General features: G+C 45.5%; 1 protein-coding gene across 1 annotated transcript in view; it reads right to left on the bottom strand.

Annotated features, from left to right (window-relative positions):
- Positions 1–26,057, bottom strand: part of WDR81 (WD repeat domain 81) — a 56,205-nt gene that overhangs the window by 11,186 nt on the left and 18,962 nt on the right. The window contains 9 exon segments of the mRNA XM_029611144.1: positions 1,962–2,107; positions 4,460–5,137; positions 5,361–5,526; positions 5,953–6,118; positions 6,841–7,022; positions 10,353–10,540; positions 14,694–14,810; positions 22,427–22,486; positions 25,595–25,617. Coding sequence (XP_029467004.1) covers positions 1,962–2,107; positions 4,460–5,137; positions 5,361–5,526; positions 5,953–6,118; positions 6,841–7,022; positions 10,353–10,540; positions 14,694–14,810; positions 22,427–22,486; positions 25,595–25,617 — 1,726 coding nt within the window.

Below are 26,057 nucleotides of genomic sequence, written 5' to 3'. Positions count from 1 at the left end.
GGGATGGCCCCACTGGACTTGCCTTGATCTTCTAGTCTTATGCTTTGTTTTGCTTTTTTTAAATCTCAGACTGCAGGCTTTGCACCTCCACAATCTGCTGGAGACAGAGAAATACTGAGGGACTTCAGGTGGCACCTCAGGTTATGTGGCAGTAAAACTCTGTCTCCATCTGTCTCCATCTGCTGGAGGGGAGGCAAAACCCAGGAGTCTGGACTGATCTGGGTACGTACAGGGAACGGCATCCATATCCCCCTATGGACAACCATCCACAGCACCAGTGTCCTCCAAATCATTCGCCGAATCCTCCTGCAGATCACCAGATTCGTCCTCATCCTGACCTGCAGCACGCCCCAGACCCCAAGCCTTCAGAACCCCCTGCTGGGGCCATCTTCACTCTCTTAGAGAAGCTCCATGGCTGTTGGTCCAGGGTCCGATTCCTCCCTGCCCCCTTCTTTGCCAAATAGGCTTTGTAAAAAGAGCAGAACAAAATCTGAGAGGTTTTCCATCTCAGCAGAGTCCTCGGCTTGAATGCTGACATCCAACTATACCCCCTGTTCCTGATCCTCTGTTGCTTGAACCATCGGAGATGGAGGGAGTCCCTAGGCATCCTGGAAGCCACCTGCTTCCTTATTCAATGCCTCAATTATATTAGCTGCATCTGCAATTCCCCCAGGGACTTCTGTAGCAGGTCCTGCCGACCTCCTGCTGTCTGCCTCGGAGGAGTTTCCCCCTTGCCCTGATGCACAGTCAGAACAGATCGCAGCTGAAATAAGCCGGCCATGCCACGAGCTGCAAGCCTTTCAGGATCCCCCGTGGAGAGAAGCCTGCGCCGTCTTTTCAGAGCACGTGGCCCGATCGCAGCACCGCATGGTTAATGAGGCCTGCCAAGAAGCTTGATTGCAGGAGTTCTGCCGCTGGCACGATCCAGCCTCTTCAAACTGCTCTGGACTCTGGGGCTGATGAGGGCCTGAAAATCTTACTCCCCATGGTGCTTTCAGCTCCTGCTGAAGCCTCCCAGTGCCAACAGGCCTTGCTGGCAAGCCTAGCCTTTTTTTTTTTTAATTAAAGACACAGCTCTCTTTCAAGAGAAAAACCCTTACTAAAAAGGTATTACTTCCCTGAATCTGGATGAAGGCCGAGGGGAGCAGACCACAGGAGAGAGGGAGCCAGACCACTGGCTATCAATCGCTCTGAATGTAGAAGGCAGAGACCAGACAGCCCTCTCTACCTGAGGGATGGCCCACTAAGGTGCCTAACACCTCAGGGAGAAGCCCTTCTGATAACCTCTCCCATCTGCTGGAGACAGAGAAATACTGAGGGACTGCAGGTGACATTCTGTTATGTAGCAGTGCCTCAAAGTTTTGTTTCTCTGATTCCATCTGCAAAACCCACTTGTCTGGACTGATCTGGGATACGAACAGGAACTGAAAAGTTATCCGTCTAAAAGGCTAGCCGGAGATATTCAGCATCATATGCACCTAAAATGTAGGTGCATAAGTCGGAGGTGTTCTGGAGGCGGGCCAGAATTAGCCGCATAAGTTATGATATTTGGAGTTAGCTGCTTAACCAATCCAGCTAACTCTGGCCCCTAAGGCTGTCCTAAAATTAGCTGGTTTGACATAACCGGCTAACTTTAAGATAGCCGAGGATATTCAGCAGCGCGGCTCCCCATTAAGTTAGCAGGATAGCGATATCCGGCTAACTTAACTAGACGCTCCGCAGCTGAATATCAAAAACCTTGTTACGATTAACACTAAGCTTGATGAGAACACCTAGGGGTTGGATTAAGTTTGGGATATCCAGAAAGGCAGAGATGAGGAATGGCATCCTACAAAGTGCTGAAACTGAGAACCTCCATTTTGCTTTCACCTGGAAGGGAGTATGGTTAGTCTGATAAAAAGAGATGAGAATAGAGACTGTGCCCAGTGTATTATGTGCTTTGTTACAGGAAAAGGGAATACCTGCAGTCCTGCTTTCCGGTGATCTATAAATCGCAGAACAGAGTCAGCGCTTGCAAACGTCACACTGCAGTATGGAGAAGGCATGGTGGCAACAGCAGTGATGGGGGTCTTGCTGTCTGCAGGCTCATATGTAGAGAGAGTTTTACCTTTTAAAAAGGAAACAAATATCAGAGAGCAGCAGCACTACAGAATTGCACAAATGCTGAAAAGAAATTCACTGTCAAAACCATTAGAGCTGCTACCCAGAACTGCAAGGAACGCTGGGTGGAGACTGCACTGCCAGGTACCACAAGCAATGTCTGACGTTGCCAGTGCAGGACTCTCTCTCCTTGTCACATTTACTGGCATGAAACAAAAATGACAAATATGTAGCATTAACAAGGGAAGAGAGGGCTAGCAGAAATATATATATATATATATATATATAATGGTGAGATATTTATACAGAAAAATGGAGGGACTGATTACAGCCCCACCAAGAAAACGGGGGATGGAAGAGCACTACGTGCGGCCAGCATGGGGGATCTCAGTGGAAAGACTCCAAGAGTTATCTATCCACAGATCCTTATGTTAGGGAGGACCCCAGGCTTCTCTCCAGGTGGCTGCAGATCCTGATTGCTGTCAAAGAGTACAAGCTCATAAGAACATAAGTTGCCATACTGGGTCAGACAGAGGACCCATCAAGCCCAGCATCCTGTTTCCAGCAGTGGCCAATCCAGGCTAGAAGTACCTGGCAAGTACCAAAACACTAAGTAGATCCCATGCTACTGATGCCAGTAATAAACAGTCGCTATTTCCTAAATCAACTTGATTAATAGCAGTTAATGGACTTCTCCAGGAACTTGCCCAAACATTTTTTTAAACCCAGCTAAGATAAATGTCTTAACTAGATCCTCTGGCAACGAATACCAGAGCTTAAATTATGCTTTGAGTGAAAAAGAATTTTCTCTGATTAGTTTTAAATGTGCTACTTGCTAAATTAATGGCATGCCCCTAGACCTTGTATTATCTGAAAAGGTAAACAATTGATATAGATTAACCCATTTTAGCCCTTTGTGATTTTGTAGACCTCTATCATATGCCCCCTCAGCCGTCTCGTCTCCAAGCTGAACAGCCCTAACCTCTTTAGTCTTTCCTCATAGGGAAGCAGTTTCATACAGTTTATCATTTTGGTTGCCTTTCTCTGTACCTTCTCCAGTGCAACTACATCTTTTTTGAGATGCGGTGACCAGAATTGTACACAGTATTCAAGGTGGGGTCTCACCATGGAGCGATACAGAGGCATTATGACATTTTCCGTTTTATTCACCATTCCCTTTCTAATAATTCCCAACATTCTGTTTGCTTTTTTGACTGCTGCAGCACACTGAACCGACGATTTCAATGTGTTATCCACTATGACACTCAGATCTCTTTCCTGGGTGGTAGCTCCTAATATGGAACCTAACATTGTGTAACTACAGCAAGGGTTATTTTTCCCTATATGCATCACCTTGCACTTGTTTACATTAAATTTCATCTGCCATTTGGACATCCAATCTTTCAGTCTCACAAGGTCCTCCTGCAACTTATTGCAATTCACTTGTGATTTAACTACTCTGAATAATTTTGTGTTATCTGCAAATTTGATCACCTCACTCACTGCACTTCTTTTCAGATCATTTATATATATATTGAAAAGCACCGGTCCAAATACAGATCCATGAGGCACTCCACTGTTTACCTCTCTCCACTGAGAAAATTGACCATTTAGTCCTACTCTCTGTGGCCGATGCAATAAATTTTGCGGAAAGCGGGCGCTGACTTTTCAGCACCCGCTTTCTTAGCACATGCATGGCGCCCACAAGGGGGGCGCCATGCAATATGCAGATTAGGGGGTCACGGCGGCTGCTGGTTATGAAGACTGACGCCGAGTTTACCGGCGGTCTGCTGAGGGTTTTGTTTTTTTTTCTTTTATTGAAGAAGTACCGAAAAGCATTTTTTTCTGCTTTTCTGTACTTCTTCTACGTGCGCTCAGCTATTAACGCTGAGCGCACGTAGAAGAAGTACACTGTAGAAGAAGCGCACTGTATTGCATCGGCCCCTGTTTCCTGTCTTTTAACCAGTTTGCAGTCCATAAATGGCCATCTCCTCCTATCCCATGACTTTCTAATTTTCTTAAAAGCCTTTCATGAGGGACTTTGTCAAACGCCTTCTGAAAATCCAAATACACCACATTTACCATTCACTTTTATCCACATGTTTATTAACCCCTTCAAAAAAAAATGTAGTAGATTGGTGAGGCAGGACTTCCCTCATGTAAATCTATGCTGGCTGTGCCCCATTTACCCATACCTTTCTATATGTTCTGTGATTTTATTCTTTAGAACAATTTTTCCCAGCACTGAAGTCAGGCTCTCTCTCATTTAACATTTCAGTTATGCACAGACACTGGAGATTGTGGTTTTGAAAGGAAGCTCAGTTTCTCTCTTCCCTCAGACACAGTGCTCTGCTCTTACCTGTAAACTGGTCCCAGACGTGGATTGCACTGTCACAGCTCACCACATGCTGCACAGCCTCCAGCTGACCCACATAGAAGACAGATTTCCTATGCTCAGTGTAGATTAACCGGGCTTCAATCTCCCTCATGCCGTCGCCATAGTTGTATAAAGGCCAGAGACGGACAGTTTTATCTTTGCTGCCGCTCAGGAAAAAGTCTTCGCCGTTCAGAGGCATGACACTCTTGATGGCCCCCGAGTGGCCCACAAAGCTCTGCAGCTTGATCTGATGGAAGTGGAAGCGTGCCTCGTGCTGGCTCACGCCTATCTCGTACTGCCAGTACGCCAGCCAGTTCCCGCACAGCATGCGGGTGCTCCTGGGTAAGTCCTGCTTCAGAGTATTCTCATCATGTCCAGGAAGGAACACGTCCGCCCCTGCACTCGCAGCTGTCGCGCAGCCTCGGTCAGGCTGAATGTCGCTGGCTACCTGAATCCGGTTCCCAATCAAAACACTTCCAAAAGTGCCAGACTGGTTTTCAGGTTCATGGCTGGGGAAGGGAGGCCTCAGAAAGTGGGGAGATAGTGCTGGGTCGTGACTGCAGGGATCTGGGCTTCTTGGACTCACACTCTCCTGGTATAAAGTTGTCATTTTCCAGAGCAGCTCATGGTTTGGTACAATCTTCTGCATTGCAGCATCTCCTTAAATTTGAAAAAACACACATACAGTCAAGTCCTGAAAAAAAAAGAGAATCCCTTGTACTCACCAGCCCATTGCACTTCACCTGAAACATTTCCTTGCTGTGCAGCAGTCCTGAAAAACATCTTTGGTGAAGCCCCTGCCATTCCCGCCCACCTTTTATCAGGAGCCTTCATTCCTCCCCAATACCCGACTCCCAGCTCAGGTCACAAGAGAATTTAGTACCTATGAGGCAAGAGAAGGGAATGTAGGTGGCATAGGCCATCTCAGGGTTGTACACTTTCTCCAGCTCTTCCAGCACAGAGAGGTCGACAGACAGCACCGTCCCATCTGGGCAATGGAGGTCCACTAGCAGTGGCTCAGCGCAGCTCCCAATCTCCAGCTTCAAACCCTGTGGTAAGGACAAACAGCACTGAGCAAGATTCCCACTGATTCCCCCCCCCCCCCCCCGCATCCCAGTGCCAGAACCTTGGGCCCTACACTCCCCTCACTGCACTGCTGCCAGCCCAACGAGAAGACCTTCCAACATTCATTTATATTAAAGCAATAACTAAAAAAGGACAATGTGGGAACACAAATAGTTTTCAAACAACAATTCAGAGCATGCTTGAACATTTGCCACTGCATGCACACATTTGTGAAGGACTCTACATAAAGAGAGAGTAATTTGCTGTAGTTTAGTGTAGAAAATGGTTTTCTTTTTTCCTTAATCATTTACGCTTTATGTTCTTTCAAGTTGCTCTTGGAATTTACACGTGAGACTGTATAATTAATTAAAAATAATTCAAACAAAACCACAATCGAGAAAGCATCAAACCTGCTCGTGGACTTGCTGGAGAAGTGAGAAGGTGCTGAAGAAAATCCGTAAAGTCTCACCCAGGTGCTGCTGCACCATCTCTGCTCCAATTCTCAAACAGATCAAGGCGATGAGGCTGCAGCTTTTTTCACACAGAGCAATCCGTGCCTGGGGACCACTGGGGAAACTGAACATGCATGGTTTATCCTTTACTGCTCCACACACCTCCCTCTCAATGAGAAATCCTTTGCAACAGCAGCAGTGTACCATGGCCAGCACCCAAGCAGTCTGGCAGTGTGAGCTTCCTCAGTAATGCCCTGACACTGTCAGCCGGGGATGCTTGACAATATGATCTTCCTCATAGCAGTGCCCTGTCATTCTCAGTCAGGGGCTCTGCCAGTGTGATCTTCCTCACAGCAGTGCCCTGTCACTCTCAGTCAGGGGCTCTGCCAGTGTGAGCTGCCTCAGTAATGCCCTGACACTGTCAGCCGGGGGATGCTTGACAATATGATCTTCCTCATAGCAGGGCCCTGTCATTCTCAGCCGGGGGCTCCAGCATTTTGGCTTATGAGTTTATCATCTTTCTACACAGCAGTGCCAGGTTTGTGAGGTTCTCTCTTGGCCTGGCTGTTTTCTTCTTTTCTGAACCTCTGGCTCAACTGAAACTGACCTCATGGGCTACAATATCATGAGCTTTCATTCCCAGCCCAGCCATTGACCAAGACCCACATACCACAATTCCTTCCAGAATCTGGCTAAAATGGACCCAGAGTCTGGTCATGAGGTGGCACTCTCATGCAGCAATCGACTCCTTCCCCTGCAAGTTTAATAGAAAGTCCCTCGATTCCAAACAGAGTAAAAGAAGAAAAGACCAACTCAGTGACACGCCTTCCGAACATACACAATTACCTGGTGGTGGGAGAGGTCAGGAACCCCAGGACAGGAAGGAGGACGTCCTGGTTGATTTTGGGGAGAATGTCCATCAGTGTAGTGTCCGACAGATAAACGGTAATCTTCTGCGTTATAGACACGGCTGCTAGTAATGCAGCTTCTTTCCGACTGTTTAACCGGCCACCAGCACTCGGGGAAACCTGCATCAGCAGAGTGAGAAAATGTTCTTAGGAATACGATTTAAGTCCCAAACACCCCTCTTAGTTCTCTCCTCATATCTCTGCAATTTACCATAGAACAGATACAAGAGGAAACCTGTCAAATCTGCTGGAAAGACTGAGCAAAGGAGCATGCAGTCATCACTGGGGCAGGCAGGCAGTACTTTCTCAAACTGGACTGCGAAAGCCTCTGGCCCTCCCCTGCCACACCACCGTCAGGCCCAGCACTGTACCTCACTCTGTCATCCCAAAGCTTCAGTCCTGTCTCCTGCTTGGCAACTCCCTCCCAGCTCTGCCGCCAGAAGAAATGACTGAAAGCACTCAGTTTCCCAGGCCAAGAGGTTTAGCATGGTCAGCTGAAAGGGACACACCAAGAACCAGAGACCCTGCCTTCTTGCAGCACATTTTTCAAGATTCATTGTCAATTATGTGGCAAATTTGCATAAAGATTCATTGTTTAGTATGCAAAAACATTTTTTTAAACCATTTATGTTTGCTTTAAAATAATATATAAACTATATACAAATGAAAAATGTATCAAGTACAAAAAAAATCAACAATTTACTAAGTAAAGATGAGTTACAAACTGTGAAATATCATTTTGTTTTGAACTGAAATAGTGCAATGATCCTTTTTATATTTTTGAGAAAGTCCTTGTCATCTTTCAGTATATGAGCTTCTCTATTATAAAAATGCCCTCAGCATTAGCAGTTTATCATGCTGTTAATTACACAAATATGCGTGCGTGTAGAAACATGATGGCAGAAAAAACCATTACAGCCTATCTAGTCTGCCATCCACACCAACTACTCAGCTCTACAACCCCTAGAACTCCCTCAGAGATCCCCTGTGCTTAGATTCCACCGCTTCCCCCGGGAGGCCGTTCCACACATCCACCACCCTCTCTGTAAAGAAAAACTTCCTAAGATTACTCCTGAGTCTACCCTCCTTTCACCTTTTATCTCATGACCCCTGCTTCTAGAGACTCCCTTCTGTTTAAATGTCTCCATCATATCTCCCCTATCTCACCAAGGGTGCTCAATCAATTTATAAGTTGTCTATGCAAAACCATGTCAAAGGCCTTACTGAAATCCAAGCACAGTACATCGAGTGCTCTCCTGTGATCCAATCCTCTGGTCAGAAATTCATCTGACAAGGTTCACCTCTGGTAAAAGCATGCTGCCTCGGATCTTGTAATCAATGGATTCCAGAAACTGCACTCTCCTCGGTTTTAAAGCAGCAATGCCATTAGTTTGCTCAGACTAACTGGCCTGCAGTTTTCAGCCTTCTCCTCACTTCCAATTTTATGAAGAGGAACCACATCTCCGGAACTGCCTTTCCATTCCCTTCTCTAAGTCCCCTTATTACCCTCGGATGGATCCCGTCCGGCCCCAAGCTTTATCTACTTTAAGTTTAGGTAGCTTCTCACGACACATTGTGCTGAAAATTGATTGAGGTTTACCTCACTCCCAATCACAGGAACATTGTGAATGTGGTCAGAAAAAGAGCCAAGTGGTCCGTCCACTCTGCCCAGCAATCTTTTTTTTGTTTTAGGGTAGTAACTGCTGTCCGTGCAGGTTACCCCTTTTCTTCATTTCCAAACCTTAGCCACGAGGGATCCTGTATGTTTATCCCACACCATTCTGAATTCCATTAGCGATCTTGTTTTCACCGCTTCTTCCGTGAGGGCTTTACAGGCATCCACCCCACTTTGGGGCCGAAGGAATAAAAGGTGCGGTAAGACGGGCGCTCGCTTCCCTAATGCATGCACTGCCATTTCTCCTGGGCGCCCGATGCTATATTTAAATGAGCTGGTGCGTGAAAACGGATGCGCTAGGGAGAAATTGTGCATCCCTAGCACTCAAATGTATCGGGCGCCCAGGAGACGTGGCTGAGCGCTTACATACTGCTACGGGCGCTCAAGAATTAATGGAATGGATAGATTACAAAAAAAAAAAAAACCCTTTTCAGGATACACAATATACATGCAAATAGCAAGGGGTGAAATTGTCCTGGAGCTTGTATACTGTACGTCCAGAAAATTGTTTTTTTGTAATCGATCAATTAAGGGTAGCAAATGCCGCTCCATGCAGGTTACCCCCATGTTTCTGTTAAGGGTAGCAACTACCACTCCATGCAGGTTACCCCCATGTTTCTGTTAAGGGTAAAACTGACGCTCCATGCAGGTTACTCCTTGCCTTCTGTCAAGGGTAGGAACTGCTGCTCTGTGCTGGTTACCTCTCATGCACCCTTTTAATTTACAACTCTAGTCTTTAGGGATCCATAATGTTTATCCCATGCCTTTTTGAATTCATTTACTGTTTTCGTCTTTATCACCTCTTCTGGAAGGGCACTCCAGGCATCCATCACTCTCTCCATGAAGAAATATTTTCTGATGTTGGTTCTGCATTGCCCCCCTTGAGTTTCATTTTATGACCCCCTAGTTCTACTGTTTGCTTTTCAACACAAAAGGTTTGAAGATCATGCATCATTAAAACCTTTCAGGTATCTGAAGGTCTGTATTATATCTCCCCTGCACCTCTCTCTTCCAGGGTCCTTCAGCCTCTTCTCATAAGTCTTCCGATACTGACCCCACACCATTTTGGCCATCCTTCCCTGGACCGCCTCCATCCTGTCTCTATTCTTTTTGAGATATGGGCTCCAGAACTGAACGCAGTATTCCAGATGAGGCCTCAATAACAACCTGTACAGGAGCACTATCATGTCCTTTTTCCTGCTGGTTATACCTCTCTTTATCAGTCCAGCATCCTTCTGACCTTAAGTCATCACCTTGTCACATTGCTTTGCTGCCTTCAGATCGTCAGACACTATCACCAGAAGCTTCTCTGCTGGTCCTTGTATCTCAGTCTTTCACCCCTCATCACACGCAGCTCCTTTGGATTACCATACCCCAAATGATTGACTGCACTTCTTGGCACAATCTCAGCTGCTACACCTTTGACCACTCCTTCAGCTTTCTTAGATTACTTCTCATTTTCTCTTCTCCTTCAGGTGTATCTGCTCTGTTGCAAATCTTCTTGTCATCTACAAAAAGACAAACTTTACCTTCTAACCCCTGCACAAAACAAATTGCTCACAAACATAGTGAACAGACTACAGTCTGCTGACCAGCAGCCATCCAGAAGAGAAGGAACCTCGTACATAACAAAGATAGGACGGGCAGAAACAGAAGAAGCTGACCAGGTAAAATAGGTTGCTTTATAGTAACTGAAGGATAAAAACAGTGTAAAGAAGCATTCCTCTCTTCCTCCCCTTGGCATACTCAAGTCACTTCCTCCCAGCAATACTGACCAGGTAACTGATGTAGGGCAGGTACTGGTAGGTAAGGACAGGTTCTCCATAAAGGTGCGCCACATGCATCAGGCAGTCTAGGACAGGTTTGGACACCTGGTCCCCGAGCACCAGCCTCTTCTGATAAATGCTTCTGTCGAGGGGACTGCTGTCATGCCCACTCTGCACAAACTGCTGCTTGTGGGGACCTGTGGGGATAAAAAGCAACCCCCCCCCCCCCACGAGAAATCTTTAACAGAACTCCACAGTACAGAAGATCTTCGGCAGGAGCTGGGGAGGGGACGATGGGAGCATTTACTTAAGAAATGCCTGCACTTTCCTTTGGTCATCTGATGTCACATTTTTACTAGTGATGTGATCTAGTGGTCAGAGTTAAAAGAAAGAGTTCAAGAACGGCGGAAGATTAAACTCCCTTCCTCTGCCACTGACCTGTTATCTCATTTTCCCCGCTCCTCCTCTGGTCCCCTGACTGCTCTCCTGCTCCCTTCTGGAAGTAGCTATCTGCAGGGGCATTTACCTTAGGGCTATCGGGGTGTCTGTTTTCAAGTGCTCTGATCAGGACATGCCTTGAGGAAAGCAGCTAAATTATTCAAAAGTTTTAGCAGCAGTATGTGAAAGAGAGCGAGGAGAGGAAAGATATAGGTTGCTTGCGTGAGTAACATGATGCTTAACACACAGCTGTAAGTCTACAGATCACAACTTTTCTGTAATTGCGTGGCTGATGAAACTTCAGACTGGGAGCACTGGAACAATATAAAAGGACATTCTTCCTCTCTCTCTCAGAGGTAATAATGGGAGTGACGTGGGCATAAGTGAGGCCGGCGGGAACGGTTGTAATCTGAGATGAATAAAGGCCATGTATCTAGGAGTTTGGCTGCCCTTTTGTGAGTGGGGTTGGAGGCAGAGCCCAGTAATGGAGAGTAAAAGCTGGAATTGCCTCCAGTCCCCAAATATCTTTCATTCAGTCCTTCCAAAAACTGAATGTTTCAGTACACACTAGATAGCAGCTGAGTATCCCCTTGTGCAACAGATACCCGAGATGAATTGCGCCCCCCCTATTCTAGCACCTTAACTTTACACAGCGGTGGAGAAAATGATTAATCGTTTCTTCGCCTCCCGCGGATATTCAGGAAGCCGACCCAGTCCACCTCCTTCCAACCAGGCCTGTGGGCTGATGCCATTTCCATGTTCTGGCCACATAGGCCAACACCTCCTCCCTCTTTTCTGCTCGCATGCTGGGAATTATGTAAATTAGGTGGATTATAATTGATACGAGCACTGAGGATCAAAGTTATGCAGACACATAACTGTGTGATACCTTGGGGAATACCTAGCAAAGCTGAAAAACATTCCCTGCTCATTTCTCATATTTAAAGGAAGTGGTACAAAGAGCAATGCGTTGCTTTTTACCTTGACTAAAGAATATCATTTACTGCGGATACTGATAATCGTATGTTGATTTTATTTTGCTGCATGAGACCTACAGCCTAATTTTAGGATAGACAACGTTAAAACAAATATATCAAAATAACTAATTAAGCTGGATCTGCATCTAAAATGCACTTCAGCCGCTCTAACAGTGCCCCTGCTCTTCAACGCACATCCCAGGACAGACTTAGAAGAGCTGATAGAGAGAATGCCTGAGCAGTGTCTGGTGGACTGAAGCTCATCTCCCAGCTCTATGGGAATCTGGACACCTCCTATATAAAAGTCTCTCCGTTACCTGCCATGAAGCACCTCCAAATAGAGGTGAAAACAGCAAGAGAAATCAGAGACATGGGACATGAAGAAAGGATCCTCAGTGCCAAAGATGTGAAGGAAAAAACCCTTGAGATCAACTGGACTCTATAGTATGGCGTGCACTCCTGGAAGATGTGGGGAAGACAGGAACAGTTATGGAATGCAAAAGGACGTGGGATAAACCCAGCGGATACCTAATGCCTAAAGGATGGAAATGAAGAAACGGGATAATCTGTGGTAACTTTACATGAGGGTAACCCGCACAGGGTGGCAGTTACAACCCTTAATATCTTGCTGGGCAGACTGGATGGACCTTTTGGGTCTTTACCTGCCGTCATTTAATACATGACTGGGTTACTATATAGCAGGAAATAGATGGACTTTACAGTGGTTAAGTACCATCACATTCTGCAGCTATTTTCAGATGGGTCAGCTCTTTACTCTCGGCCATGCCTTGTATCCCTGTACTGAACAGGAAAGAAGGGAGGTACAAAAGAATATCTAGGACATGGCGGCCATCTCCAATCCTCAAAAGCCACAAACAGGCCTGGTTTTCAGGACAGCCATAATGAAGATGCATGAGATATATCAGCGTACAATGAAGGCAATGCATGCAAATCTAACTCATGCATCTTCATTGTGGCTGTGCTGAAAACCAGACCCATTTGTGGCTCCTGAGGACCAGGATTTGCTGCCCCTGATCTATGAGGTAGTTCAGTTCCCTGTAATTGAAGCCTGCAGAGAATCTGGGTTTGGTTCTGCCATGGAGTCATCTACCAGAATCGTAAGCATTTCCTCAGTCTACTATGATGTTGCAAAAACATACGTACTTAAGTCATGTTAAAGCTTTTATGTCTTTTTGTGCTTTGTTTCTTAGTTGATAAAAATGTAATTGGGGGGGAAAAAAAAGCATGACTTTGGTCTCAACACTCAGGTCTGCTCTGACCATCGCTTACTAGTGACGGATGTGAGGTGGTGGTCAGGTTTCCTGCTGGGATACCCGTATATTAGGGCAGATCCCTCTCTATCAGTACCTGGGCTTGGGATCCAGGAGACAGAGTTCTACTGGGTAAGTGCTGGAAGAGCTGTAGCCCTCAGTGATACATTCATAGCTCCTGTGTTTTGTAGCGTGTCGTTTTCTTTCTGTACTTGTAGATAACGGTTACCCTCTGTTTGCCTTCCTCTAAAAAGGCGGCACAACCGTGCCCATCACTCCACCAGGTCCCCGACTCAGTGTACCTTCGGGCAGCTGAAAAGCTGTTTCACCAGAAGCTTTTTCTCGACTTTGGGACAGTTAAAGTCAGCATAGTGTGCTGCATGTTGCACAACATGAGTGACCGCCAGCATCTTCCCCGGCTGAAGAGAGGAGTACAGAGGACGGAGACGAGCTCTCTGCAGATGTAGCATCCTAGTGAGGCTCCACAGCGTCCCCATATATCGGCTAAGAGTTCTCTGGTAAATATGTGGTGTGTAGTGTTGTTCTAACATACAGCAGCCGATGAGATTTTGAGATGTGTTGAGAGCGTTTGTGGTGTTTGTCCTCTGCGATGGTGCTTTTACTGTCTATTTTATTTTAAAGAAGCTTCTCTGATGAAGGTGCTCCAAGGCACGGCTTAGCTTGTTCTTGCAGATGGGGCCCATTTGCATCCTGCTCCTACTTTTTCAAAGCTACTTTGCCCTGGTTTATGTAGATCTGAATCGAGGGAGTGGTACTTCCTTGAAATAACAGAAAGGTGGGTGGGGACATCTGAAGAGAGCACATTACCCTTTTCTAACCAGGACCTCTGTTCATCAAGATGGCAGAAATGAGGTTTGTTGTAAAGACTGAGGCATATCACACTGCTGTAAAGGGGTGTGTGTGTGTGTGTGTGTGCTGTAAAGGGGTGTGTGTGTGCGCGTCTGTGTGTGTGTGTGCGCGTGCGTCTGTGTGTGCATCTGTGTGTGTGTGCATCTGTGTGTGTGCGCGTCTGTGCGTGTGTGCGCGTCTGTGCGTGTGTGCGCGTCTGTGCGTGTGTGCGCGTCTGTGTCTGTGTGTGTGTGCGCGTCTGTGTGTGTGTGCGCGTGTGTGTGTGCGTTCCATGGATTCCAGTGGAGCTGGGAGCCTGCAAATGAGGCAGTGTGGAGGTAGCAGTTTTGGCAGCTGTTTTAGGCTTTTCTTTTCACAGCCTGTGCCTGCTCACTGCTCTTTTCCCACCAATGATTCTGCACATTGGAAAAAAGTTACATATATTGGAACGGGGCTGATGATACATTATTACAGGTCTCAGGGTCAGGTGAGCCCCAAATGATTCATTATTCACTTATCACATGATTTGCTGCTATTTGGCCTCTACAGCAGCTTCTGCTCCATCTTTGAGTAAGTAGATGGATTTTTTTCATTTTAATTGATGGCTTTCCCAAATACCTATTTGCCACAGCCTTGAACTGTTTTTATTTCAGTTAAACAACATGCAGGACTTTCTACAGACTCAGAAGAGATTCTCTCAAACAATTTTTTGCAAGGTCAGAAAGAATTTCTCAGCTAATTTACTCTGTGCATACCTAAACCACAAACAGTGCAAAGTAATGTCTTATTTTGAAAGAAAAAAGGAGAAACATTACCAACATAGCAAGACGTGAGCAGACGCAACAGGTTCCTAGCTATAGCCCGAGAGGTCACAGTGGGGCCTAGCTTAGCCGACAGCCACTTCACCATCTTACAGGCAGTGTCTATGAAGAAGGGAGGATGGAGTTAGTACATGATTTGCTCCAGAGGGAGAAGTTATTGAGTCACATGCTCTGTTCTTGTGCAGCAGTGACTGAAATGCTCTCTTTAGAAGTTTGGCCTGCAGGCGTCAGACCCGACAGCAGTGAAATACAAAACCACACAGCAAACCACTGGCCTGAGAACAGCATTGCCAATTACTGTACTTGCTTAGTAAGGCATTTTTATCATTTGTTACAACAAAAAAATACAATACTACATACAAACAGTCTGTTCTGTTACCCACCCAGAGCCTGTTGGCAGGGCTGCTTTCAAAACTGAAGAAAATATATAAACAAACTCTGACCACAAAAATGGGCTAATTCCTGGTCCCTGGCTCTCCATCACAATCTTCCATGCCCCATCCCACCCCTTCCAAAATGAGTCTGAACTCCTCCTTCACCACCCCCAGCCAGATCTCATGCACTGCTGCCCTCAGCTCTCTCCCTCGCACTGCTCTGACAGCAGGGAAAGAACGCGTGGACCGGTCACAGCCCCCACCCACAGATTTCCTCAAAATAAAAGCTTGCACAGGAAGACAAGGTGGAGCCACTGTGGTGGCAGCGAACATGGTGGACTCGCAGGTCCCGCATCCTAGGGGTGCTCTCTCTCAGCTGCAGGAGTGACCCTCGAGGTCCAGCTGTGGTTGAGGGGGGGGGGGGGGGGTCGTCAGACTAGGGTGAATTCACTGAGGAGTGGGGAGGGTAGGGAGGCAGTAGTGGAAAACGTTCGCTCCAGCGGAGGCCGCAGGTGGGTGCATTTTGCTGGTACTTAAGTTGCTAGCCTCCCTTCAATAACACCAGCCAAGATGGCTGGATCCCGGGCAGTTGGCATCCCTAGGCAGGAAGAAGAGCAAACAGCTCACCCACCAGCAACTCCTTATTAAATACAGAGAAGAGAGGCACAACGGTGTGAGCGAGTGCTTCTTCACAGCGCCAAGGATCACTTGCTATCTCTGCAGCATTATATATAAGTACTCCAGCACCCAAATATGTTGTTTTACTGAAACAAACAAGGAATACATAAAAAAAAAAAAAAAAAAAAAGATTCTCTACTACTCCAAAATAAACTTTATAAAATACAATGAAAATTAACATTCCCTCCCCGAGGCTATTAAGAAGCAATTCTTTGAATCAAAATCATTCTCTTTCCAACCAGGCTCCTCAGTCACCTCCACACTGCCAGTTACAAATCTTCTCCAGCCTACCAAAAATTAAAAATGGGAAAAATTCACCAAAATGGCATCCACAGGCATATTCTGCCACAGGACGTTTAAATCTTTCTTCTGCCAATTGCAGCAAGACTCTGCCAGAGTGCAATCTTTCAGCTTCCGATGTCCCCACAGTCACAAGTGACAGGCCAGTGCTTAAACCTGAAGAACACCCTCCCAAGGGTCACCTCAGACACTTGTATTCTGTTGCGTGCCTTCAGCGTGAAGGAGGCTTCCTTACTTACACGCTCTTCATTTTGAACTGCTGTGGACGAGAGAGACTTTGCAACTGGAAATGTGGAGGTGATGGAGGAGAATGCTGGAAGAGATTACTAGAGATAGCAGCCGTGGGGAATGAATGCTCATATTAATTTGTAAGGATTCATTTTGCAGTTATTCTTTGGTCTTTGAGTGTTTTATTTGGGTGCTGGCACACATGCAGCAGGTAGGAAGTGACATTTGAACCTTCATGGCAGCGAGCAGAGATCTACTTCTGGGCACTGGTTCTACTGCAGACCTGCTTTGGAGAAAGCGTCCTTCCTGAGGCTTCTAAGAAGTTGTTTCGACATGATCCTTGTGGCATGCTGCTTGTCACTTTCCTTTCCCACCACTCTGACTCCTGTCACATGAGCAATCTCTCACTCAGTTTATCATTTTTGTTCCAACCACCAGTCTTCTATGTGAAATGGTTTCAAAGGCTTTCCTGAAACCCAGAAAAGCCACATCTCCTGCACCCCCTGATCTACTGGTTTGCTTAACACAAAGAAATCAATCAGGTTTGCTTGACAAGATTTTCCCTTCCCTGTCTGTATTGCCCACCAGGTCTGTAGTTTCCACTTCCTCCTCACTTCCAGCTTTGTGGCGTGGTACTGCACCTGCTGTTCTCCTGACTCTCGTGATAAGTTGCTATGAGGGGTATAGTCAACAGCTCTATTAGCTCCTTCAAGGTCTCATGGCCTTGTGTTTTAATTATACCAGTACATTAAATACTGCCTCCCAGTAAATAGCTGTGTTCATCCCATAGCCCTTTCTGTCTAACACCCTAATGTATTTAAGGTACCTGCTTTCTTCTGATCCTCCCCTTTCATTCTTAACTACATTATTCCTCTGCTCACAAAGTTCTGAAGGAAGTTTTGTTTCATGCCTTTACTGAGTCATGGACTGGCAGGCTGGAGTCAGGGAACACCCCCACAGAGGCAGTACAGGGCTGCAGGGCAGGACTGGAGCTGGTCTTCTGCCTAACCAACCCCCTCTCCAGTAGATTGAGCCTTTGGGTTCTGGGTCCTAGTAGGACTTGTCTTCTATGTAGCAAGGTATTGGTCAGACATAGCTGGACGGACAAGGCAAAGCAGGCTAGACAAAGCAAAGGCAGGCTGGAAGCTGAGGGTAGGCACGGGCTGGAAGCTGGATACAGTTGCTGGCTTAAGGCTGGATATTGGTCACATGGAGCTAGATCAGAGGCAAAGGACAAGGGCAAGGCCTAAACTAGACTGGCCAGGACAAGGACAGACAAGGACAGACAAGGAGAAGTCTGGACTAAACAGGTAACAGGAAACAAGAAAGCCCAATGGGGCATGAGACTGGGCAAGGTAATCCCAGAAGACCTGGAGGCTCTAAGGTAAGACAGAAAAGCCCAAGAAGGCACAGAGCAAGGCAGGGAGGCCTGAGAGGCTGCAGAGCATGGCCAGAAGGCCCGGAAGGGCCCAGAGCAAGGCAAGAAGCCAAGAGAGGCCACAGAGCAGGGTGAGGCCACAAGGCAAGGCAGGAGGACTGGATGGGCCACAAGGCTAGACAAGACTGAAGGCTCGGAGACCACAAGACTAGGCAAGGCAGGACAGCGAGGTAAGAGTGGCCAGGTCAGAGAACCAAAGTGACTCAACGAAGAGGCACTGAGGTATTGAGCAGGCTGGGTTAAGTATGGCTGAGTCTTGGGCGTAGTATGATCAGCGAGACTATAACTGGCAAGGTAGTGAGCAAGGCTCACCGAGGATTTCTGGTGGAAAGAAGACTGCAGAGCAAGTGAAACTGTGACACTAATTGGGGAATACACTACCCTGTTTGAGTCTTTCCCTGTTTAATTGCCCTTCCTGCCTCTCATTGTTTCTTCAGGTAATTTTCCTGTCTTCCTCCTCCTATGCCTGTATTTCCTGAACTCTATTCCTGCTTCACTGGTGGACCATCGTGGCTCTTCATTCTCTTCCCCTTAACATGCCGGACACAAGAATTTGCTCTCATTTCAGTGCTCCATTTTATTGCTATCCATAGCAACTCTGTCGTTTAGATCTTCACTCCCAGCAAGACTTCTTTCACATAAGTATTCATTGTTCTAAAGCTTGCCCTTATAAATCTAGGCCCCTTGTCCTAGCATAGTTTGGTCCTGACCAGGGTTTGCACTTGACCCCAGGATGTCCCTCTACCATAACCGCAGTGACACTGGAGGAGATACAGTGCAGACCATACATTGCACGGTATTGTACGTAATTCATATCATATGTAGGTAAACTACCCCATACTCTAAGTACTCTGGTAAGAGAGCGAGTAATAAATAAATACCCCGTCACTCATGCTAAGTATGTGATCTCACCACCTTTCAGGAGTCTGCGTCAGAGAACAAACTATGCAATTAAATTAATAAGGCTCATTTGGGTTTCCATCAATGATACTTCAGAACTAGAGATATTGTCCTCTCACCAACAGATGGAGACAGAACAGAAATTAGACAGACCAGGCCCCCTTCTCTCCTCTACTTCAGGCAGGTGGCTCTTCCCAAGCTGTAAAGACATACTGACAATTTTCTGGTTAATAATATTCTACGTGTAACTAAGATTAAATGACTCAGAGGCCAAAAAGCATAGATGTACAAGAAAAGTAGCACCAAGTACTTACTAGTTCAATCCCTTTTTTAGCTATTGATTTTATTCACTTGATGCACTTATTAGTATCAATTTATCTTTTACTCCATAACTGCCCCAACACTAAACCACAGGGAGGGTCTGCCTATCTAGGGTCAAACTCTAGAAAGGAAAACGTCCCTTTCTAGGACTTTCCTCTTAAGAAAGCCCAAACCTATGGAAGGTTTTACAACTTCATGGGAGGGATATCTCCCCCTGCAATGCCTGTAATGCCCAGAAGACAAGGTAAGGAAGGAAAGCAAAGGCCTCCTGGAGAAGCTAACATTTGTTACACCCATGAAAGAGAGTCCGTGTGGAAGGAGCATGAACATTTCATACAAGAACAAGCAGAGACACGAAGAGCCTCCAAATGCTGCCAAAACCAAGTCAGTAATCTGAAAACAAAATGAGTGTTTTATTAAGGTACATGTTCAAAATCCCTTCTTAGATCCAGGCTATGCAATCTTCCTTCTCCGACAGAAAGATGTTAAAAGTGCTTTAATTATCAATTGTGTCCAAAACTTTGGTAGAAGATGCGCCTTCAAACTACCTTATTATTATTATTATTATTATTATTATTATTAAAAACAGATTTGGAACTTGAGGTGGTGGAGGCAAGATGGCGGCATAGGCGGGTCGTAGATCGCATCGCTCCGGTATCAAACTTGAACTTTGGTTTCCTAATAAGATATGCCGTCGAAAAGAAAAGGTAGAATAAGGATTTTTCCACCTGAATCCTTACCTCCTCCGGGGCAGCTTGACATCGTGCGGTTTATGCGCCAGCTGGATTTAGTTGAGGGAGCTGAGGAGTCTGGTGTGAGCACTTGTGGGAGAGAACAGGGAGCCCCTGCGGATGAGGCTTCCCTCAGCCCCGACGTTAGGCCGCCTCCGGCACAGCGTGACCCCGACCGAATCTCTCCCCAGTCGCACGCTGATGACGCGGCCGGAGCGACAGGGGGGGTGGGGGGGGTGGAGAGCGATTCGGAACAGACGCCGAGAGCGAGGGAAGCCACCCGGGAAGGCGAAGTCCCGATCGGAGAGGCATCCTGGAGGAGTCCAGAGATGCTGGCAAACCCCAGGAGGAGGAGGAGAAGGGCTGCTGCCAGATGGATCCCGGATTATCACACCGCCCGTCGTTGAGGGTGAGTCCCTGATTTCAACATCGAGACCGGAGGCAGTGACGCTTGAGTCACTGTAGGATTTGATGGTGGGCCAAGGTTACGCTATAAAGAGACTTGAGAATAAAATGGACTCTCTGAATTACAATATTCAGCAGAGAATATTGGAAGTACAAACTCAAGCCATTGAATCTACAAATAAAGTTACTGAGGCTGAAAAGAAAATTCAGTCCCTTCAAGCTGTCAATGCAGCTGTAATAAGAGAACAAATGGCTTGTTCTAGGCGATTAGAAGTCCTGGAAAACAACATAAGGCATCTCAACCTACGTATATTGAATTTTCCAAAAATAGCTGGAGAACTTCCTTTTTCTACTTTGAAGAGACTATTCAGGGAAGGCCTGGGTTACACAGAAGATAATATGCCATCAATTAAATTTTGCAAATTTATGAATAACAGACCTCCCAATTTAACATCTACTGTTCCTCCAGCTATTCCATTGAACCTGACCAGTTTCTTAGAATACTCCGAGACAGATGTTTTGGATAGAAGCACACTTTTAGTGGCTTTCATAACTGTACAAGATCTAAATGGAGTCATGAAAAATTACTTCTGAAAGTTTCCCTTATTGTTTTATGGTCAGGCTATACGCATTTACCCAGATTTAGCACAAATTACTCAAATTAGGAGAGAATTCCTTACTTTAAGGCAGGATGTTATTTCCCTAGGCTATTCTTTTATGCTTCGATACCCCTGCAGATGTACCTTAAGGAAAGGAAATGAATGTTTTATTTTCTTCCAGGTTGATCAACTTCGTCAGTTTATAGATGCCCGTAGGCCCATTACATCCTCCCCGGCTGATGGAGGGCTGTTGTAAAGTAAAAAAAAATTCCAGCTAGTCCTATGTTACAGCTATGATAAGATATATATATTTCCTATATTTCTCTCATTTGATTTCCCTTGCCTTCACTCACAAGTAGGGGTTGTTACATGAATATGGATAAATGTTTAAAAAAGAAAAAAGGGTATGAAAAAACATTTTTTGAAATTGTTTTATTTTTTTCCTTTTATTGAGAAACTGGATTTAAATATGTTCTACATAATAAGCTCTTCTATATTTCTTTTTTGAAATTATTTTCTGTAATTCAGTACTGTAATCATACCTTAAAATTTTTTTTTTTCTTTGTAATAAATTGAAAATGGATAAATAAAGAATTAAAAAAAAAAAAAAAGATTTGGCTGTCTGCAAGATAAAACTTGCATGTTAACTACTTGCCTAACAAATGCTACTAACAGGACAGTTTGCAAAAAGAGAAGATCATATCATATAATTCAGGCATTTTATTTCACATTTAGATTCTAGAAAGACCTAAAGCGTGAACTTGTTTTCAATGCTGGTTTCATATTGGAAATAAACTGCACCTTCTCCAGTTCAATCCCAATAACACTTAGAACTTAGTAAAACATTCAGGATTTCACACAGGTGTCAGCTCTGAGGATGCCCGAGCACCCCCAACACTGGGCAAACTCCTTCCCTGTGTCCACGGGGGGGGGGCATAATTTGTGCTTAACGCGCCTATGAATGGCCAGACCTAATCACTGGTACTAGAATCTGATTCCTAAATATATCGAGCATGCCTCCTAATTTTATCTTAGGTAGCTGCACCTCTTTATATTTCTGCTAATCAGGAAAATAATCTCTAGAGGACTGACTACATTATGTGGCTTTCATACATAACCAGGAAACAAGAGAGACCTGGGACCTAATTCAGGAAACCTTTGCCCCTTATAGACGGATAATGAAGACATAAAACCGCAGTAAATCAGGCCTTAACAGAGTTATCCAATTTACACCCGTGCATGAAATCCAGTTATGGGCTTCTAAGCGTTCTAGCAAATGATCTGAAACGAAATAGGAAATTTAGTCTCATTTCCTATTTCGTTTCCCCTGAATGCCCATCCCTAGCTGCTACACCTAACTTTCCAAATCAGTCATTTCATTTTTTTTTTTTCTTTGTCCAAAATATTTGGAGAGCTGCAACCCTTTTGTAAATCGAGACATTCATGTAAATTCTCTCGTGTCTAGGTTTCATCTCCCCAATCTCTAGCTGTCACAATCTCATGCTCAATCTTCCCTCCCATTCTCTTCATCCTCCATCACCAGCAGTCTGTCTCATAATTCCCATCTCATCCCCAGCAATCACTCACACTCTCTCTCTCTCTCTTTCTATCCTCTTTCATTACACCCTTTCTATTCAGGCAGTCCCTCAATCCCACCCTCCCCTTCTCAGTACTCACTCCCACTTCACATGCAGTTTCTCTCTCTCTCAATTCCCCCCAGCAGTCACTCTGTCCCCTTCATCCCCCAGCAGGCTCTCTCTCTCTTTCTCAATCGTCCTCATCTCCAAGCGTCTCTCTCAGTCTCTGTCATCCCCTAGGGACTGAAGGGGGACATTACTGATTAATTTGCCTTTATCACAGATCAGGACAATGTTATGACTTTTTTTTTTTCGTAACCGACTAAAGATGTTTTATGGACAGAGAGTTTGGATCTTCCCTGATCTGGTAAAGTCCACCCAGTTGCATAGGAAGAAATTTTTGCTTTTGAGGAAGGAAGCTTTAGATAGAGGAGGGTACTATATGCTCAAATACCCCTGTAGATGTGTCATCAAATTAGAAGGTAAAAAGTATAGGTTTACAGATCCAGGTAATCTTAAAAATCTTCTAGCAAGTAAAGTACCGGCTTTGTAGTAAAAGAGGGGTTATAAAATGCACTATTTCTTATTCCACTTTTGCTGCACAGACAACTATTCAAACAAATATGAGGTCCATATTCAGTCACTGTCCGGTCAGCAATGCTAGCCAGATAAAATTAACCGGCTAACTTTGAAACTACATTCAGTGGTGCAACAGCACTACTGAATATAGACGGCTAACCTTAGAACAACTCTCTGGCCCAACCACACTTAGCTAGCTAAGTTATCCGGCTAACTCTGAATATCTGATAACTTAGCTGGATAACTCAATTCTTCCTAGTTATGCCCCCAGAGTGCTCCTAACTTATCTGGCTAAATTTTAGCCAGATAATAAGATATCAGCTAAATTATAACCAGCTAAGAGTCCAAATATTTATTTAGCTGAATAACTTCTGAGTCATCCGTCTAAATGCTTCTGCTGTGCAGCCTCACCATGTCCTGCTTCTATCTACAATGACACCTCCCCAGCAGCAGAGGCCTCCAGTGTGCTCTGCTCCTAGCTATCTGAGCCATCTCCTTTCTGGCCACCTGACTTAGAAGCTCTTGTACTACTTAATCCAGCCTACCCAGTCCATCAATACCTCTTCATGGAGCACACTTGGCTCTCTGAACGGGCAGTTCTTACCTTGCTCCATGCCTTGTGACCTCTGGGCCAACTCTTGCCTTGTACCTTGTCTTGTTGCCTTCCTCAGGCCTTTCCCTGCCTTGTGGCCTCCAGGCCTGCTCTTATGTTTCTAGTTGCTCTGTGGCCTATTCAGGCTTTTCCTTGCATTGTGGCCTCAGGGCCTCCTCTTATCTTGTGCTTGCTTTGCAGCCTCTCCAGGTCTCTCCTTTCCTAGTGGCCTCCGGGCCTTCTCCATTGCTGCCTTCGGGCCTCTATGTTGTCTATTCTGTGTTGTCTTGTCTAGTCCTTGTCTTGTTCTTTCCTTGTTCGGTCTAGTCCTGCCCTGCCCTGCCCAGTCCAGTTCCTAATATCCATTCCCTGCCTTACCATTGCCTTATCTTGCCCCAGTCTAACTAGACCCAGTCCCTGCTCATTCTCCTGCCAGGCCTATGTCTGCATCCAGTCCCAGTCTGTTTAGTATCCTGTCCAGTCTGTACTTGTATCCAGCCCCAGTGCTGTCATGATCTTGCTCAGCCTGTGTCTATATCCAGCCCACTCCAGTATCCAGTCTTCCACTTCCAGCTTATCTCTGCCGTAACGTGCAGCCTGAGCCTGCCTTACACCACGATGTTCTGCCACCGAAGCCAAACCCTACTGGCCCCCAGAACCCAAGGACTCAACCTGCGGGGGGGAGGGAGGGCTGTCCACGTAGAAGATAAACCCCAGGCCAGCCCAGTGGTCCTGTTCAGCTCCTGAAGTGGTGTTCCCAGACCCCAGCCAACATGACACAGACCTCTATATAGGTTCAGTAAAAGCGAGTAAACATTTTAGCTTTCTTGAACTAGTCAAGCTGTTATAAACAGGCAAAGGTGTTAAGCTTTACAGAAATTAAGTACATATTCTAATTTTGTAAATTAGCAAGAAACAAACTGCTACTAGGCAGCTATATCAACTAATAAGTAAACCAGCGGTTTTGCTTTAAGCCTTGCAGTTCTGCCAGCAGCACATTACTCTTCTAACCTAGGCCTTCTTACAAAGCACAAACAACGTGTAGGGACCCAGTGGGCTCTGTGACCCTCAGTGTAGGTATGGGGAGGCTCCTGCCTGTTTAAGAGCAGGTGACCTCTGGATTAAACGTTTGAAGGAAGGCGTTTGCTCTTCTCTCCTTACTCAGTATTGGCTGTAAGCCTGTGCTGAGCAGACCAGGAAGTGGGACAGCCTTATCTTGTCACCACATCCCAGTGGCTGTAGAGTGCAGCTCAGAGTTTTGATTATGTGGTGATTTTTATGTTTGGGAGGAAGTTTAGCTGCCCATGAGAGGATGGGGAAAGAAAAGGGTTTCGTTTTCTCTGCTGGTATGACTTTTTTTTTGGATCCTTCAGCCTGAGAGCCCTGAGTAACATTTAAAGATAAAGGATTTCATCCGGGGAAAGGAGAAGAGACTTGAGAGTCTCTGTCCTGGAGGATAGAACAGAGAGGTTTGGAGATTGTGGAGTCAAGCAGTGAGCCACAAGTATCCACCAAGGACAGGAGAAAGCTGACCCCCCTGGGAAAATACCAAGGGACCCCAGAAACAGATTACGTTTTGGAGTGGAATTACTGGATTGAACCAGAAGGAAATGTGTAAGGTGCCAACTAATTACCATTGAGCACACTGAAGAGTAAGCTTTAATTTGTGGGAACACCCCTATCTGACCTGGGTAATCTCGGAGACTTAAAGGACTGAGTGGACACCCCAGAAAACTTTGGTCCCTGGAGGTACAGCATAGCCTCCTCCCTCGCCCATTCAGAAACTCCACGGCAGGGTCTGCAGAGGTTTTGGTGGACTAAGCCCTAGAACCGAGTGTGACTCCTTCCTTAATAGTCACCACTCAAAGAGGAGCTACAGTTGTGCCAGAAGCAGAATTTAAAACCAGGTCTTCTGTTTACGAATCCATGATTACAATCCCTAGGCTCCTCAGTCTCTTTGTAATTAGTTCATTAAACAATTACGTTCTGGAGCTAAATCAGCAAGCAAGCATACATTAAGTTTCGCTGATAAGCAGGGCAATGCATAAAAGCAACCAGTCCAATATTTTAGCATGAACGTCTGCCTATCTGTAAAATCACTGGTTAATTTGCTAATTTCAGACTATTGCATATAAACAAACATTCAAGCCAATGTACATTAAAAAAAGACTACTATTGAGACTGGCTAAAGTACTAAAATATGAGGACGACAATAATAAAAGTCATTTCCATGATTCATTTTATCTGAGGCGCAAAAAAAAAAAAAAAGGGGTGAGATGACATTCTCAAATCCTGACTTGTGCTTTTCTTGGGCAGCCCCATTCCCTAGCAGCCTGCAAGTTCAGGGCCAAGTTCGGGGGGGGGGGTGGGGGAAGAGAGGTTCGCCTTGGAAAAGGCCTTTGCAGCCCCGTGGACTTTTTAATTATTGTCCACTAAAGGTTTCAAAATAATTAAGCAAGTACTTAGGTTTGGCAAACAGTAAACCTTGCAGACTGGGATTCCAACATGTAATCTTTGCATATATATATATATAGATAGATAGATAGATAGATATATGTATGTATATATATATATATCTATATATATACACATATATATATATATATATATATATATATATATATATATATATATAC

Source organism: Rhinatrema bivittatum, chromosome 8, assembly GCF_901001135.1.
Source record: "Rhinatrema bivittatum chromosome 8, aRhiBiv1.1, whole genome shotgun sequence".
NCBI lineage: Eukaryota > Metazoa > Chordata > Amphibia > Gymnophiona > Rhinatrematidae > Rhinatrema > Rhinatrema bivittatum.
Note: the sequence above shows the minus strand (reverse complement) of the source record. Positions and strands in the feature narration are given on the sequence as shown.